This window comes from Salmo salar, chromosome 04 (assembly GCF_965601325.2).
Source record: "Salmo salar chromosome 04, fSalSal1, whole genome shotgun sequence".
In the NCBI taxonomy this organism is placed as follows: domain Eukaryota; kingdom Metazoa; phylum Chordata; class Actinopteri; order Salmoniformes; family Salmonidae; genus Salmo; species Salmo salar.
This window is the reverse complement of record NC_138294.1, coordinates 70,814,606-70,830,080: the sequence shown is the minus strand read 5'-3', so window position 1 is coordinate 70,830,080 and position 15,475 is coordinate 70,814,606. Positions and strand designations below refer to the sequence as shown.

The 15,475-nt window shown below is 41.1% G+C and overlaps 1 protein-coding gene across 2 annotated transcripts in view; it reads left to right on the top strand.

Moving 5' to 3' along the window:
* The first annotated feature begins 527 nt into the window (after positions 1 to 527).
* The window catches only part of LOC106603667 (roundabout homolog 4), a 53,846-nt gene continuing 38,898 nt past the window's right edge, over positions 528 to 15,475 (top strand). Inside the window, exon 1 of one of the 2 annotated variants that reach the window (XM_014197622.3) lies at positions 528 to 1,353. In XM_014197622.3, coding sequence (XP_014053097.3) covers positions 1,152 to 1,353 — 202 coding nt within the window. In that variant the 5' untranslated portion in view covers positions 528 to 1,151. Of the gene's footprint in view, positions 1,354 to 5,611; positions 5,976 to 15,475 lie in introns of those variants that run through there. The other variant, XM_082974683.1, reaches the window with a different exon arrangement.

Here is a 15,475-nt window from a genome sequence, read left to right as displayed (position 1 = left end):
AGTGCCCCATGGTGGCGACGGGGTTATGGTATGGGCAGGCATACGCTACGGACAACAAACACAATTGCATTTTATCGATGGCAATTTGAATGCACAGAAATACCGTGATGAGAACCTGAGGCCCATTGTCGTGCCATTCATCTGCCGCCATCACTTCATGCTTCAGCATGATAATGCATAGCCCCTTGTCACAAGGATCTGTAGGCAATTCCTGGAAGCTGAAAATGTCTCAGTTCTTCTATTGGCCTGCATACTCACCAGACATGGCACCCATTGAGCATGTTTGGGATGCTCTGGATTGACGTGTATGATGGCGTGTTCAGTTCCCGCCAATATCCAACAACATTCCACAGGCCACAGTCAACAGCCTGATCAACTCCATGAGAATGAGATGTGTCATGCTGCATGAGGCAAATGGTGGTCACACCAGATACTGACTGGTTTTCTGATCCACGGCCCTACCGTTTTTTAAGGTATCTGTGACGAACAGATAAATATCTGTATTCCCAGTCATGTGAAATTCATAGATAAGGGCCAAATGAATTAATTTAAATTAAATCAGTAAAATCTTTGAAATAGTTACATGTTGCGTTTATGTTTTTGTTCAGTATAGCTTAGGTGAAACAGGCTTCTCTGTATCTCCCCACCCACTGCCCAAACTCGTTTCCCCTCTTCCTCCCCCTCCAGGCCTTGTTTTCGGTCCCCCCGCTCCGTGCAGAACGAATGACACAGATGTTGTTGGAGAAGACGGGACCCATTTGGTCCCCTTCCCTGCCCTCCTCTCCCAGCATGGGGCCTGAAACTTGTTTTTCAATCATTGTTTCCCCCTCAACTTCTTTTACCCCCCAAAGAAAAAAGAAGCACAGAGAAAGAGGAGGGTGAGAGTGAGAGAGCAAGGAGAGAGGCAAAAAAGAAAGAGGGAGGGAAGGGCATCACAAAAGCTGGGGTGGAAGGAATATAAAGAAAAAACATTCTTTATAACAATCTCCAATAATTTAACGCAGGGAGGTCCAAGAGTTGTCAGGGGGAGAGACTAGTTGAGTTGTGCCTGTTTGGGCTCAAAGTCTACCATGGTAAGGCATGGTGCCTTAGGTTAGGAGCTTCAGTGTAGAGCTGTGTCATCCAGATAGAGAAGACGTGGAGGCTAGAAGATGCAAGTTGGCAGGTGGCTGCTCTGGGTGACCTGGCTCTATACCTGGGCGGAAGGGTCACGCCAGTGTCAGTGCCAATGCACCTGTATACCTGAGCCGGGACTGGCGGAGGGGTCAAAGACACCGGTCAAGGAGCATGACCGTCATCGATTGGAGCACCGGCAGCATCGCCCGCACAGGGACAAGCCACACCGGAGAAAAGGTAAGCACCCCCCTTCCTTCCCCCTGACCTCCCTCAGACATCTTTTGAGGGAAACCTGTACCATAGCAAAGAATGATTGATAAGTTCAATGGAGTTGTGGAGTGCTGATGCTATTAGCCCAGACAGTTCTCCATGTTCTGCTATATCCATATTTGGAGCAGTTCATTGCAGGATAGAAGTTGTGGAGTTAGGCTACATAATTAATTAATAATGCAATTCGGTGTCTTAATTTATAATGCATTACTGATTAGATAATATATTTGATATTTTATAATCTATTGACTTATTATATAATAGTACAGAAAGACATCAAGTTTGCATACAAAGTCAAATTAATGTTGGTCAATATGCATACATATTTTCTATCCAATTACTAATGAAAAGTTAAATACATATGAAAAATGATCAGTTATATATTAATTATTTAAGGTTGTCATTTGCATGTTTGGTGTATTATTTAATTGTAGCCTGAGAACGCTATGCCTGCCCCAAGCTGTTATGAGAAACATTGCACTCAGCATGTGTCCCAGTGTGAGGACCAATGCGTGACATCTTTAAGATGGAAAACACTGAAAAATGTATTGGACGATTGATGGAAAACCAGTATGAGATGACTTGGGTCAGATTCACCAGAGTTGACTCTTGTTGCTGTATTTGCATCAATATTGTTGAAAACCTCAAACTGCAGCCAAAAAGTTTGGAATGTCGTTCTTCTTTCAACTTGTTTTAAGGAACAATTGTTGCTCAAACAGATGACTTGGAATCTCTTCATGTTTAGAAATTAATCTACTAACGTGTTATTAGCAGCAGCGTGAAAATATTGATTTATGTTTGTGTAACAAAAAATATTGAGTTACAAAATGTTATTATTCTAAGTTCAATCAACAATATTAACAATTTCTTAACACATCTGTTTAGCATTCAAGACACTAAGTTTAGCATGTAATTAACAATAAGCTTAAAGAGCAATGTACTTCAAACATTTCTTGACTTCCTCAAAATGTTTAACCTGACACAAATCAAATCTGGACCCCCTACAAAATCACTTCAAGTAACTGTACTCTGATATGGTAGTGCAACTGGTTTCCACAAAGGTTTTGAGTAATAACAGCACATTGGGATTTACAGTGTACCTTTGATGAAACAATAATATATCCTCAATCTAATTACTTTTTGTGATCATTGACCTGGTTTTCAGTGTGTAACTATAAAAATGAAGTAGCACTGGATTGCTTCTGTTTTAAGATACACTTATGTAGTGGTGCTTCAAAAGAGATTGCAAGTCAGTGGAGCCTCCTCAGAGGACGGAGGGGAGGACCATCCAACTCATTGAATTTCAGAAAAATAGTAAAACATTAAAGTTATCCTTTTTAGATAAAATCATATTAAATAGATTAACGTCACCAAATAATTGATTAAAACACACTGTGTTGCAATGAAGGTCTACTGAAGCCTCAACAGCACTCGGTAGGGTAGCACCATAGTGTAGCAGGAGAACAGCTAGTTTCTGTCCTCCTCTGGGTACGTAGACTTCAATACAAAACCTAGGAGTCTCATGGTTCTCACCCCCTTCCATAGACTGACACAGTAATTATGACATCTTCCGGAGGATGTCCTCCAACCTATCAGAGCTCTTGCAGCATGAACTGACATGTTGTCCACCCAATCAAAGGATCAGAGAATTAATCTAGTACTGAAAGCATAAGCTACAACTAGCTAGCACTGCAGTGCATAAAATGTAGTGAGTAGTTGACTCAAAGAGAGAGAAAGACAATAGTTTAACCGTTTAGAACAAATTCATTTCTTTAAAAATGAAGGAGAAGCCAGAAAGAGAGGGAGTTAGAGCTAGCTATATTTTGTTGTATTGTTTTCACGTTTCACTAGCTGGCTATGGCTACCCAACACTGGAACTCTTCCAAGTCAAGGTAAGCTTTTGGTTTTATTAATTTATTGCCACCAGGGCCTGCCGGTGTAACTGCTAAACTGCTTGTTGAATGTACACTGTACTGCATGATTGTAGCGGGTTTATTAACACATTAGTTTTAGTAGCTAGGTTGACTATGACCTTACTAACGTTGTTAGCTAATATGGTGACAACGATGTCTAGCGGTTATGATATGAAGGTTTGTCTTGAAAAGGTGTTTTCGTCTGTTCATAGACAGCTGATGTGTTGTCACTGAAGTACACAAGCGAAGGGTAAACGTGAGAAGAGAAGAGCGCATAGATGTGAAAAGGAATTATACAATGAGCCAAATGTTCATGCTGTTTGTATTTGGCTACTATGAAAGTGAACTGTCTTTGCGTGTGATCAGGGGTGTATTCATTCCACTGATTCAGTTGAAAAACATTTCTTAAATGAAATGAAACTGGGAAAAACATACATGAATTTGTCCAATAGAAACTCTTGTTTGCAACTGTTGGACTAATGATTACACCCTAGATCAGCTAGATGCAGGCAAAAGTGTGCAAGGCGGTGTTGAATGTGTCACTGTCTGTCACCTTGATTTCTCAAATTTTTCTCTCAATCTGTGCATCTATATTGTAAACTTTCATTCATAGAATAGGTTGGAGCAACCTCATGAGTATAGGAAAATGTTAGTATCGTGTAGTAGCCTAAACCTATTGATGTTACATTGAGCTCTGTGAATGGAATATGAATGACAGTAATCCAATATGCTGTAATAGAAAAAAGGCCATGCTCATGAAAAACTTATCATCCTCATCTTAAATGGCACCTGTTGCAAGTATATATATTTCTAGCTTACTTGAAATAAAAAAGAAGGACTTAATACTAAAAGCTTTTGAAGTGTTTTTTATTTTAACACATTATTTTTCTCATTCCATTCATCTCTCTCACCCATTCCAACACCTCCTTGACCTTGGAGACTTCATAAACTTAAAAGAGGTCAATTTTAAAGCCATCCCTCAGCACATCTTTAACCCATCACCATTTCCATGCATTGTGTTTAGGGCTAGCCATCTTCCTTCAGCCTCTTTAAACCTTTTGTTCATGGCTGAAATCTGGCCAATGCCAAGGCCATCTAGCCCGAGTTGTTGGGTCAATATAAGTGTCCATCACCTCGACTGGGCCTTTCTAGACCGACACAATGGCAGGTTCACTAAACAACACTTTATTTATGTGTTTTTTTGGAGGGAATTAACTACCAGTGGCAGTTTCCTCCTTTTATCTCTCTTCTCTCCCTCCGAGAGCCCTGTTTGCACAGGGGATCTTGGGTAATTGGGATAAGTAACTATTAGCTCCTGAAGTTGTTTTTCTTTTCTCTTCACAGCTATGCTCTAGCCAGACCTCCTTGTTGTTTCTGCTGTAATGTATCACTTGGTGATGACATCCGAGTGGATTTGTAGCAGGATGGAAAAAAGAGATATCCATTTTGTCTCAATTAAAACTCTAAATACTAAAAGAACATCTGAATGCATATGTTATTCTTTAGGGCTACTCTGCATGAATCTGTAGGCTAGAGCAAGTCAAACCTCTCCATAAGTAATTTAAATTCAGTTGAAAAATAAGGCTGTTGATATTAGCAGATATTGCGATTGCTTCTCTCTACGAAACAATTCCTTGCATTTCCAATTCCTTGTTGTGCAACATCTTTTCAGTTTAGATGAAATAATGCAATGATAAACCATGAGATATGAAATGATTGCAAGAACTGTAAAATGTCTTCAGTTCATGAGAGATGAAATCATATCATTTACATCTAATGTTTAGAAACATGAGAGCCTCCACATTTCCTGCCTCTCCATGTAGGGTTGGCAGAACTGCTGCTACAAATAGTTTTTAAAGAAAAACATGGAGATTGAAGACCAGTCCACATGGCTGTTTGTATTATAAGCATTCTAAGAATGCAGGAAACCAAACATATAGGCAACCAATATAGCTTAAGAGGATCAATATTGCTGTAGGCTACCAGAATTGATAACCCTGAAATTGGCACTTCAAATAAGGGAACATGTAAATAAATGTAAACGGATAAGGTAGGCTTTAAAGTGCCCCAGAAGCAAATAATCTTATTATTGCGTTTCAGGAAGAATTTATGTTCAAAGAGGACCACAATATATTCTGTATAGCCTATGTATGCAGTGGCAGTATTTTTATTTCTTGCCATTTATGTTTGTAATGCTTAGCAGGTGTTGGCGATAAAACGGTGGCATAAGCCCCTCATGCGATTAAAGTAATTTCCAGCCAGGGAGTTAAAACGTGGGAGTGTCGCCTTTTTAAAGCGGTGACTTGTTGCCGCTTCGCCTACCTCAATTCTGTTCGCATCATAGTCACTAGGGACTGTTCCTAATTGCGTTGGCGCTTTGTTGGATCTAGATAAAGCAGTAGTCATTGTGTGACGGAATGGCAAACGAAACAAACATTGAAATATCTGAACAATTTTATTCAATCTTGATAAGAAATTCCTCAAATTGAAATTTGGTTCGTGCGCAAATGTTGAAAGGAAACGAACGTCCTCAAGTGAAATAATATGCACCAGATAGGTCAACGATGCAATAAGAATTTGTTTACATGCTGTGTTTTGGTGACCTAACATTTCAAATGACGGAACAGGTGTTTACAAGACTGTTGGTATTTTTCGCAACTCTTGGCAACCTTGCAGGTAAGGCTTTTATTTTGATATGATACATGTAATGTAGCCATATCTATGGTAAACATCGATTGTATGCCATATCTGATAATGCATTTAGTGTTAATTTAATTCTCATTATTGTTATCAATGGAATAAATAAAGTTTGTAATACCGTAGTTGTAGCCTATATTGGCTGGGTTATTGTTGCCTGGTTTGTGAGGTATTGAATAAATTGAACTCATTCTCAACAGAAGTTTCTGTTTCAACAAAATAACTTTATCTCAACAACAGTTTACAAACAGAGATTCCAGTGGTATCAGAGCCACCATTTGTTTATTGACAGGCTTAGCTTTTTAAAACCAGGCTTACCTTTTTTAATCCCCTGCTTTTTTCAACAAGAGAAGAACAAATGTATTTTTACATTTCATTTTCCTACTTTTCAATGGCACTTTGTTGTTTAGTAAATAATTAAGACTTGATCTAACCTACAGCACCTGCCAAGTCAGCCCATCTGTGTGACACACTATTGTTATTCCAATCAATATGGAAGTGACAATTTAGGAAAGATTTATTAGAGTATTCTAGAGATTTTGAAAATAATAAACATATAAAAATATAATATTCGATTTTCAAAATAATTGTAGGATGTTGAGATGTTTCTTCCTCACGAAATAGCTCTGTCCGAAAGAATATAGACTTTATATGGCAAGCCACAGACAAGATTGTCTTATCCTATGATCAGGAGTAGGCCTGTTGCTAGCCTAGTGTTGCAAATTATATCTGAAAACCTATGAAAAAGATCTTGACAGTCTTTGAAAGCATGTCCTCTCATGCATGATGAAAGCATCCATCAGATAGCTGTTCTAGTTGCAATATTTTAATATAAAAATCAACACAGGCACATATAGCCCATCGCAGCTCAATGGCCAAAGTTTGTGATTTTTATCCAATAGTACATATCTGCCTTAGAATCGATAGGGTATCATCCTCCCAAGTCCCTCCTATTGGCCCATGTGATTGACATATTTTGACATTGCCATTCAATAAGGGTATTGTTGACAGGCCAGTAATAGCATGGGTACGCTGCCACTGCCCAACGCTCAGTGCACAGGTGACGGGTTTCCCTCTGAGCCCTCTTGATTTTGTTTGTGTGAATGCGCTTTTGTTCCATCATTTAGTGGGGGGAGGGGGGAACGGCCTTTTGACTGGTTTAGCTTCCTGTCCCATACAGGAAGTACAGCAGAATCCCCCCACTTCCTCCAACTCGGAGTCATCCAATACCATAGGGCAATTAAACAATGGGAATTCCAATGCTGCTGGCTTAAGAATAGACATTGTTTGTTGGTAGCCAGAATCTCTGCTTGTTTGTGTTGGGTGTTCTTACTTAAGTGTGTGAGCTGACCCTGGACTAGGGGCACCCTCTGGGTGTGGTGTCTCTGTACTGTAAAAGTTCACTATTACTGACTCTTAAGTATTCTATTGCTCCATTTTGAGTTTGTTCATCTCTTCATCTGCCATTAGCCTCTGAATCATACTGTACTACAATGTCATCTCCATCACAGTAAAACTCATTTTTGAAGGTGTGAGTTGCTTATGGTATGAAAAGCATTGGGGAGCCTCCCAAATGGAGGCTCTTGTTGTATGAAGCCTTCAAAACTAACCCAAGATCGGGGGCGCTAGTGCGCATGCGTATGGAGTAGAAGCGTTTCTTCAAATCTCCTCTCCGCTTATTTTGAAATCTTTAATTGTTACCATTTTAGTTTCAAGTTTGCAAAAAAATATATATACACATTGTTTAGTATGTTTCCCAGGCACTAACTAGCAGCAAAAAAGTGAAATATTACAACGAAAACCAACAGAACAGCTAATACAAAATCTACACATGCTCAACAAGCAGCAGCTAGCTCCATTTTGTGTACTGAAGGCGACAACTCTCCAGATACCCAGCAACAAGATTCAATGTGTCAACAAATGAAAGAGGCTGTAATAAAAACTATCAACGATCGTTTTGACACGCTCGAAACAAAGTTGAGTCTAAAGACAGCACAGGCCGAACTGAAGAGCCGCATGGACACAGCCAATTAGGACTTGTCTGACCATGACACCCGGATCGGAGGCCTGGAAACCACCTGCGCGCAGCTTAGAAAGAAGAACAAGGTGCTCCAAGCCAAGGTTCTCGATTTAGAAGGCAGCAGTTGCAGGCTAAACATCAAACTTGTGGGGATTTTGGAGGATGAAGAACAAGGTTAACCCACAGAGTTCATGTCCAAGCTCATTCTAAGCTGCTGGGCGACGACAAATTCCCAAAGCCTCTCATCATTGACCGTGCACACCACTCTCTACAGGCGAATCCCTCACCAGGTGCCAAGCCGCGCACCATAATTGCAAGGGTACATAACTTTCAGGAAAAGGAGCTCATTCTACGACTTGGACGACAGCGAGCTATGGAATACAAAGGCCAAAAGGTTCTCATCTTCCCCGACTAAACCATGGAGGTGATGGAGCAACAGCGTGCATTCCGAGCCTGTGTTTTCCAGCAAAGCTGCATGTTCATCACAACGGCATGACAAAAGTCTTCAAGTCCGAAGAGGCTGTAACCTACTTATCAAAACTACAGCAAACCCTTTGAAAGGGTGAAATCACTCACCACCAATTTCTGGGATATTGACTGAGCAAACAGTGGATTCTATGTTTATTAATAAACGGTAACGTATTCATTTGTTTTCCAACTACCGCGGAGAGGGCTGTTAAGTCTAACTGTTGTTAGCTTACTAGCGTAGTATTGGGTCTGTTCTAGCCATCATGCCCAGCGGTCCTCATTTAAGTGAGATGGGGAGAACAGTACTTAATTTGGGGAAGCAGTGGGGAGGGCGGGTTTCTCTGGGGAAGCAGTGGGGAGAGCGGGCTTCTCTGGGGAAGCAGTGGGGAGAGCGGGCTTCTCTGGGGAAGCAGTGGGGAGAGCGGGCTTCTCTGGGGAAGCAGTGGGGTTTTCTCTAGGGTCTGTTACTGTGTTTGGTTTTTGTTTTCTGCTGCCAGACAAGTTTTATTTTAATTTGTACATGCTTAAGATGTTTTATTTGAAATGCACTTGGATATAAATGTCAGGAAACGATCTTGGAAATCAGTCAGATGTTAAAGGCGTCACATTTGTCTTGTGGAATGTGAACGGTCTTGGGCACGCGTGCAAAAGGGGAATGTTATTTAAGCACTTGGCGTTGACAATTTTCCTACAAGATCCGCACGTAAAAGCCACGGTGCAGCGGCATCTGAGATTCAACTGGATTTCTCAAGTTTATCAATCACCCTTCTCCTTTAAAGCGAAAGGTGTCGCTATTCTTTTTTGTAAAAACATCCCATTTCAACTCTCCTCCATGTCTGCAGACCCACTCGGTAGGTACATCATTGTATCAGGGAACGTTAATTCTTTCCCTGTCACCCTGTTGAACGTCTATGGTCATAACTGTAACGATTGTTGTGTGTGGAGGACCAAGACGCAACAGGGAAGCGTATACTCATCTTCTCTTTTAATATTGAAGAAGGTGAAACAAAATAAACACGTATACAATTAACAGAAACGACACTAACAGTTCTGTCAGGTGACAGGCACAAAACAGAATACAACTACCCACAATCCACAATACAAACACACCCCTAATTATAGGACCTTCAATCAGAGGCAACGATAGACAGCTGCCTCCAACTGAAGGCCCCAACACCAATTAACTAAACATAGAAATACAAATGACTAGACAGAACATAGAAATAAACTAACATAGAACAATAACCAAAACCAAAACCCTGGACTAATAAATCAAATACCCCTCTCTACATGGACACATACACACAACCACCATGAACCACATAAAACAAATACCCCCTGCCACGTCCTGACCAAACTAAACACTAACAAATAACACCTTTACAGGTCAGAACGTGACAATAACATTGATTTTGTTACCTTGATCTGTGTCTTGAGAGATTGTCTACACGTACTCCTTCAAATATCACCTCTGTCCAGGTTCTAAATAATCTAATCAAATCCAGGAATCTAGTGGACATCTGGAGACTGCAACATCCCACAGACAAAGACTACTCATTCTACTCTCATGTTCACAAGTCTTATTGTAGAATTGACTCCTTCCTAATAGATTCCAAACTGATACCCAATGTGCTAAATTCAAAACACCATAGCATCTTAATAAGCGACCACAGTCCAATTATGTTGTCCCTCAATCTTTCTTTACCAAAACAGAATTACAGTTGGCATTTTAACCCCTCCTTGTTCACAGACCAAGCATTCATTGACTGCATGACAGCCAAGTTGAATGAGTTCCTCAAGACTAATGACAAAGGAGTGGTATCTGATTCTACACTATGGAAAACCTTTAAAGTGGTTATGAGAGGTCATATTATTTCAGTCTGCCATAAAAAAAGGAATCATAGGCGGTTGGAGGAGACATACAGAACTTCACTCTTTCAGGTTGACTACAACAATATTTTGAAATTAATTATATTTTTGGTTCACAGGTCAGTAACCTCCTACTAAAGCTGAGACAAAAACCATTTGAACTAGGGGACAAACCGGAAAGGTTGCTAGTTAGGCAAATGGAGCAATCCAGGCGGACAGATCCTAAAGAGATAAACAACTGCTTCAAAGAATTTTACTCAGAGTTATATTCTTCCAGATCTGATGCATCTGGTTCTGATGTATCAGCCTTCTTTGATTCCATCAGCCTGCCAAAACTTGATGATAGTGCCAAAAAAATTATTGAAACCACCTCTTTAATAATACTTCCTGTTGACCCGACCAAGTGACCTTTCACCTCTGTGATCATGTTGTGCCCTCTGTATCAATTCAAATCAAGTTAAATTGTATTTACAGTGTATTTACAGTGAAATACTTACTTACGAGCCCATTTCCAACAATCCAGAGTTAAAAAGTAAGACAAATATTTGCTAAATAAAGAAGGAAGCAGTACCATAATAAAAACAATAACAAGACTATTTGGAGTACCGAGTCAATGTGCAGGGGTACGTGGTAGTTGAGGTAATTGAGGTAATACAGTATGTACATTGAAAAAATATATAAACGCAACAATTCCAAAGATTTTACTACGGTTCATATTTATTTATAATTTTTTATTTAACTAGGCAAGTCAGTTAAGAACAAATTCGTATTTATTTGACGGCCTAGGAACAGTGGGTTAACTGCCTTGTTCAGGGGCAGAACGACAGATTTTTACCTTGTCAGCTCGGGGATTCGATCTAGCAACCTTTCGGTTACTGGCCCAATGCTCTAACTACTAGGCTACCGGCCGCCCCATATAAGGAAATCAGTCAATTGAAATAAATTCATTCGTCCCTAATCTATGGATTTTACATGACCTGGGAATCCAGATATGCATCTGTTGGTCACAGATACCTTAAAAGAAAAGGTAGGGGCGTGGATCAGTGATCATTTGCCCACTGAAGTTGGTTACGACACCGAACTGCAGTCAGATCAAAATCCTGGTGAGGATGACGAGCACGCAGATGAGGTTCCCTGAGACGGTTTCTGTTAGTTTGTGCAGAAATTCTTCGGTTATGAACCCACAGTTTCATCAGCTGTCCGGGTTGCTGTTCTCTGACGATCCCGCAAGTGAAGCCGGATGTGGAGGTCCTGGGCTTGCGTGGTTACACTTGGTCTGCGGTTGTGAGGCCATTTGGAAGTACTGCCAAATTCTCTAAAACAACGTTGGAGGCAGCTTATGGTAGAAAAATTAACATTATTTTCTCTGCCAACAGGTCTGGTGGACATTCCTGCAGTCAGTATGCCAATGACACACTACCTCAAAACTTGAGACATCTGTGGCATTTAGTTGTATGTCAAAACTGCACATTTTAGAGTGGCCTTTTACTTTCCCCAGCACAAGGTGCACCTGTATAATGGTCATGCTGTTTAATCCGCTTCTTAATATGCCACACCTATCAGGTGGATGGATTATCTTGGCAAAGGAAAAATGCTCACTAATGCTCACTGCATTTATATTTTTGTTCAGTGTACATGTGGGTAGGGGTAAAAGTAAGGCAGGCAGTTCGGATGCGGGAGGGGTTCACCGACACAGCTGATATAGGGAGAAGGGGGGAGAAGGATGAAGTGAGGGAGGGAGACTGTTATTGACAAAATAAGGTTGTTAAACATAAAGTGTTCAACAGGAATCTGTGTGTGTCAGTGTCCCCACCTGGGGCCCACAGTGTCCACACTGAGTGGCTACAGAGTACTTTATACTGAAAAACACACACACACACACACACACACACACACACACACACACACACACACACACACACACACACACACACACACACACACACACACACACACACATCAGTGGCGGTCGGTGCCATTTAAGATGAGGGAGGACAATTGTTATTGTTATGAACATGGCCTTATTTCTATTACAGCATATTGGATGACTGTCATTCATATTCCATTCACCCAGCTCAACGTTACATCAATAGGTTTAGGCAACTACATGATACTCAAAGTTTGTCTATTGGAAAAATTCAGGTATGTTTATATTTTTATTTGATTTAACCTTTATTTAACTAGGCAAGTCAGTTAAGACCAAATTCTTATTTACAATGACGGCCTACCAAAAGGAAAAACGCCTCCTGCGGGGACGGGGGCCTGGGATTAAAAATTAATACAATATAAATATAGGACAAAACACACATCACAACAAGAGAGACAACACAACACTTCATAAAGAGAGACCGAAGACGATAACATAGCAAGGCAGCAACACATGACAACACAGCATGGTAGCAACATAACAACAATAACATGGTAGCAACAAAACATGATAGCAGCACAAAACATGGTACAAACATTATTGGGCACAGATAACCGCACAAACGGCAAGAAGGTAGAGACAACAATACATCACACAAAGCAGCCACAACTGTCAGTAAGAGTGTCCATGATTGAGTCTTTGAATGAAGAGATTGGGATAAAACTGTCCAGTTTGAGTGTTTGTTGCAGCTCAGTCCAGTCACTTGCTGCAGTGAACTGAAAAGAGGAGCGACCCAGGGATGTGTGTGCATTGGGGACCTTTAACAGAATGTGACTGGCAGAATGAGTGTTGTATGTGGAGGATGAGGGCTGCAGTAGATATCTCAGATAGGTGGGAGTGAGGCCTAAGAGGGTTTTATAAATAAGCATCAACCAGTGGGTCTTGCGACGGGTATACAGAGATGACCAGTTTACAGAGGATTATAGAGTGCAGTGATGTGTCCTATAAGGAGCATTGGGGGCAAATCTGATGGCCGAATGGTAAAGAACATCTAGCTGCTCGAGAGCACCCTTACCTACCGATCTATAAATTATGTCTCCGTAATCTAGCATGGGTAGGATGGTCATCTGAATCAGGGTTAGTTTGGCAGCTGGGGAGAAAGAGGAGCGATTACGATAGAGGAAACCAAGTCTAGATTTAACTTTAGCCTGCAGCTTTGATATGTGCTGAGAGAAGGACAGTACACCATCTAGCCATACTCCCAGGTACTTGTATGAGGTGACTACCTCAAGCTCTAAACACTCAGAGGTAGTAATAACACCTGTGGGAAGAGGGGCATTCTTCTTACCAAACCACATTACATTTGTTTTGGAGGTGTTCAGAACAAGGTTAAGAGTAGAGAAAGCTTGATGGACACTAAGAAAGCTTTGTTGTAGAGCATTTAACACAAAATCCAGGGAAGGGCCAGCTGAGTATAAGACTGTATCATCTACATATAAATGGATGAGAGAGCTTCCTACTGCCTGAGCTATGTTGTTGATGTAAATTGAGAAGAGCGTGGGGCCTAGAATCGAGCCTTGGGGTATTCCCTTGGGGACAGGCAGTGGCTGAGATAGCAGATTTTCTGACTATACACTGCATTCTTTGAGAGAGGTAGTTAGCAAACCAGGCCAAAGACCCCTCAGAGACACCAATACTCCTTAGCCAGCCCACAAGAATGGAATGGTCTAATGTATCAAAAGCTTTGTCCAAGTCAATAAAAATAGCGGCACCATATTTCTTAGAATCAAGGACAATGGCGACATCATTGAGGACCTTTAAGGTTGCAGTGACACATCCATAACCTAAGTGGAAACCAGATTGCATACCCGAGAGAATACTATAGACATCAATAAAGCCAGTCCGTTGATTATTGACACGTTTTTCCAACACTTTTGATAAACAGGGCAAAATAGAAATAGGCCTATATCAGTTAGGATCAGCTTGATCTCCCCCTTTAAATAAAGGATAAACTGTGGCTGCCTTCCAAGCAATGGGAACCTCCTCAGAAAAGAGAGACAGGCTTGGTGATGATAGGGGCAGCAACCTTAAAGAAGAAAGGGTCTAAACCATCTGACCCAGATGTTTTTTTGAGGTCAAGTTTAAGGAGCTCCTTTAGCACCTCGGACTCAGTGACTGCCTGCAGGGAGAAACTTTGTTACGGGGCAGGTGAAAATGAGAGAGAAGCATCGGGGATCGTCACATTAGAAAGGGTGGGAGATGAGGAAATGTTGGATGGGCAAGGAGGGATGGCTGAGTCAAATAGGAATCCTGACTTAATGAAGTGGTGATTAAAGAGCTCAGTCATGTGCTTCTTGTCAGTAACAACCCCATCATCAACATTAAAGGACATGGGAAGCTGTGAGGGCAAGGGTTTATTCTCCAGGTCTTTAACCATTTTACATAACTTCTTGGGGTTAGACCCACAGAGAGAGAACCGCTCCTTAAAGTAACTAACTTTGGCCTTCCGGATAGCCAGAGTGCACTTATTTCTCATTTACCTGAACGATAGCCAGTCAGCCTGAGTATGCGTGTGCCGAGCCTTTCGCCAAATGTAATTCTTAAGGTGGAGTAACTCTGCAAGATCACGGTCGAACCAGGGGCTGAACCAGTTTTTAATTCACATTTTCTTTATGGGGGTGTGTTTGTTAACAATACCACTGAAAATATAAAAAAGAAGGTCCAAGCTGATTCTATACCATTTTACAGAGGCCAGTTCATGAAGGAAGGCTTGCTCGTTAAAGTTTTTTAGCAAGCGTCTATGACAAATCAGGACAGGTCGTTTCACTGAGCAGCCATTGCAAACACAGACTGTAAAACAGTGATCACTAAGGTCATTACAGAAAACACCAGACTGATACCTATCAGGATTATTTGTGAGGATAACATCGAGGAGAGTAGCCTTTTTTGGGTGTTTGGAGTCATACCTTATGGGATTGGTAATAATCTGAGAATTATTTAGGGAGTCCCATTGCTTTAGGACTTGGTCAGGTGGTTTAAGCATGTCCCAGTTTAGGTCACCTAGCAGGACAAATTCAGCCTTAGTGTAAGGGGCTAGGAGAGAGCTTAGGGCAGGTAGGGTACAGGCTGGTGCTGATGGAGGATGACAGCTCCCAGCAACAGTCAACAAAGACCTATTTGAAAGTTTAATGCTTAAAACCAGCAAATCAAATTGTTTGGGAACAGACTTGGTGGAGACAACCGAGCACTGAAGGG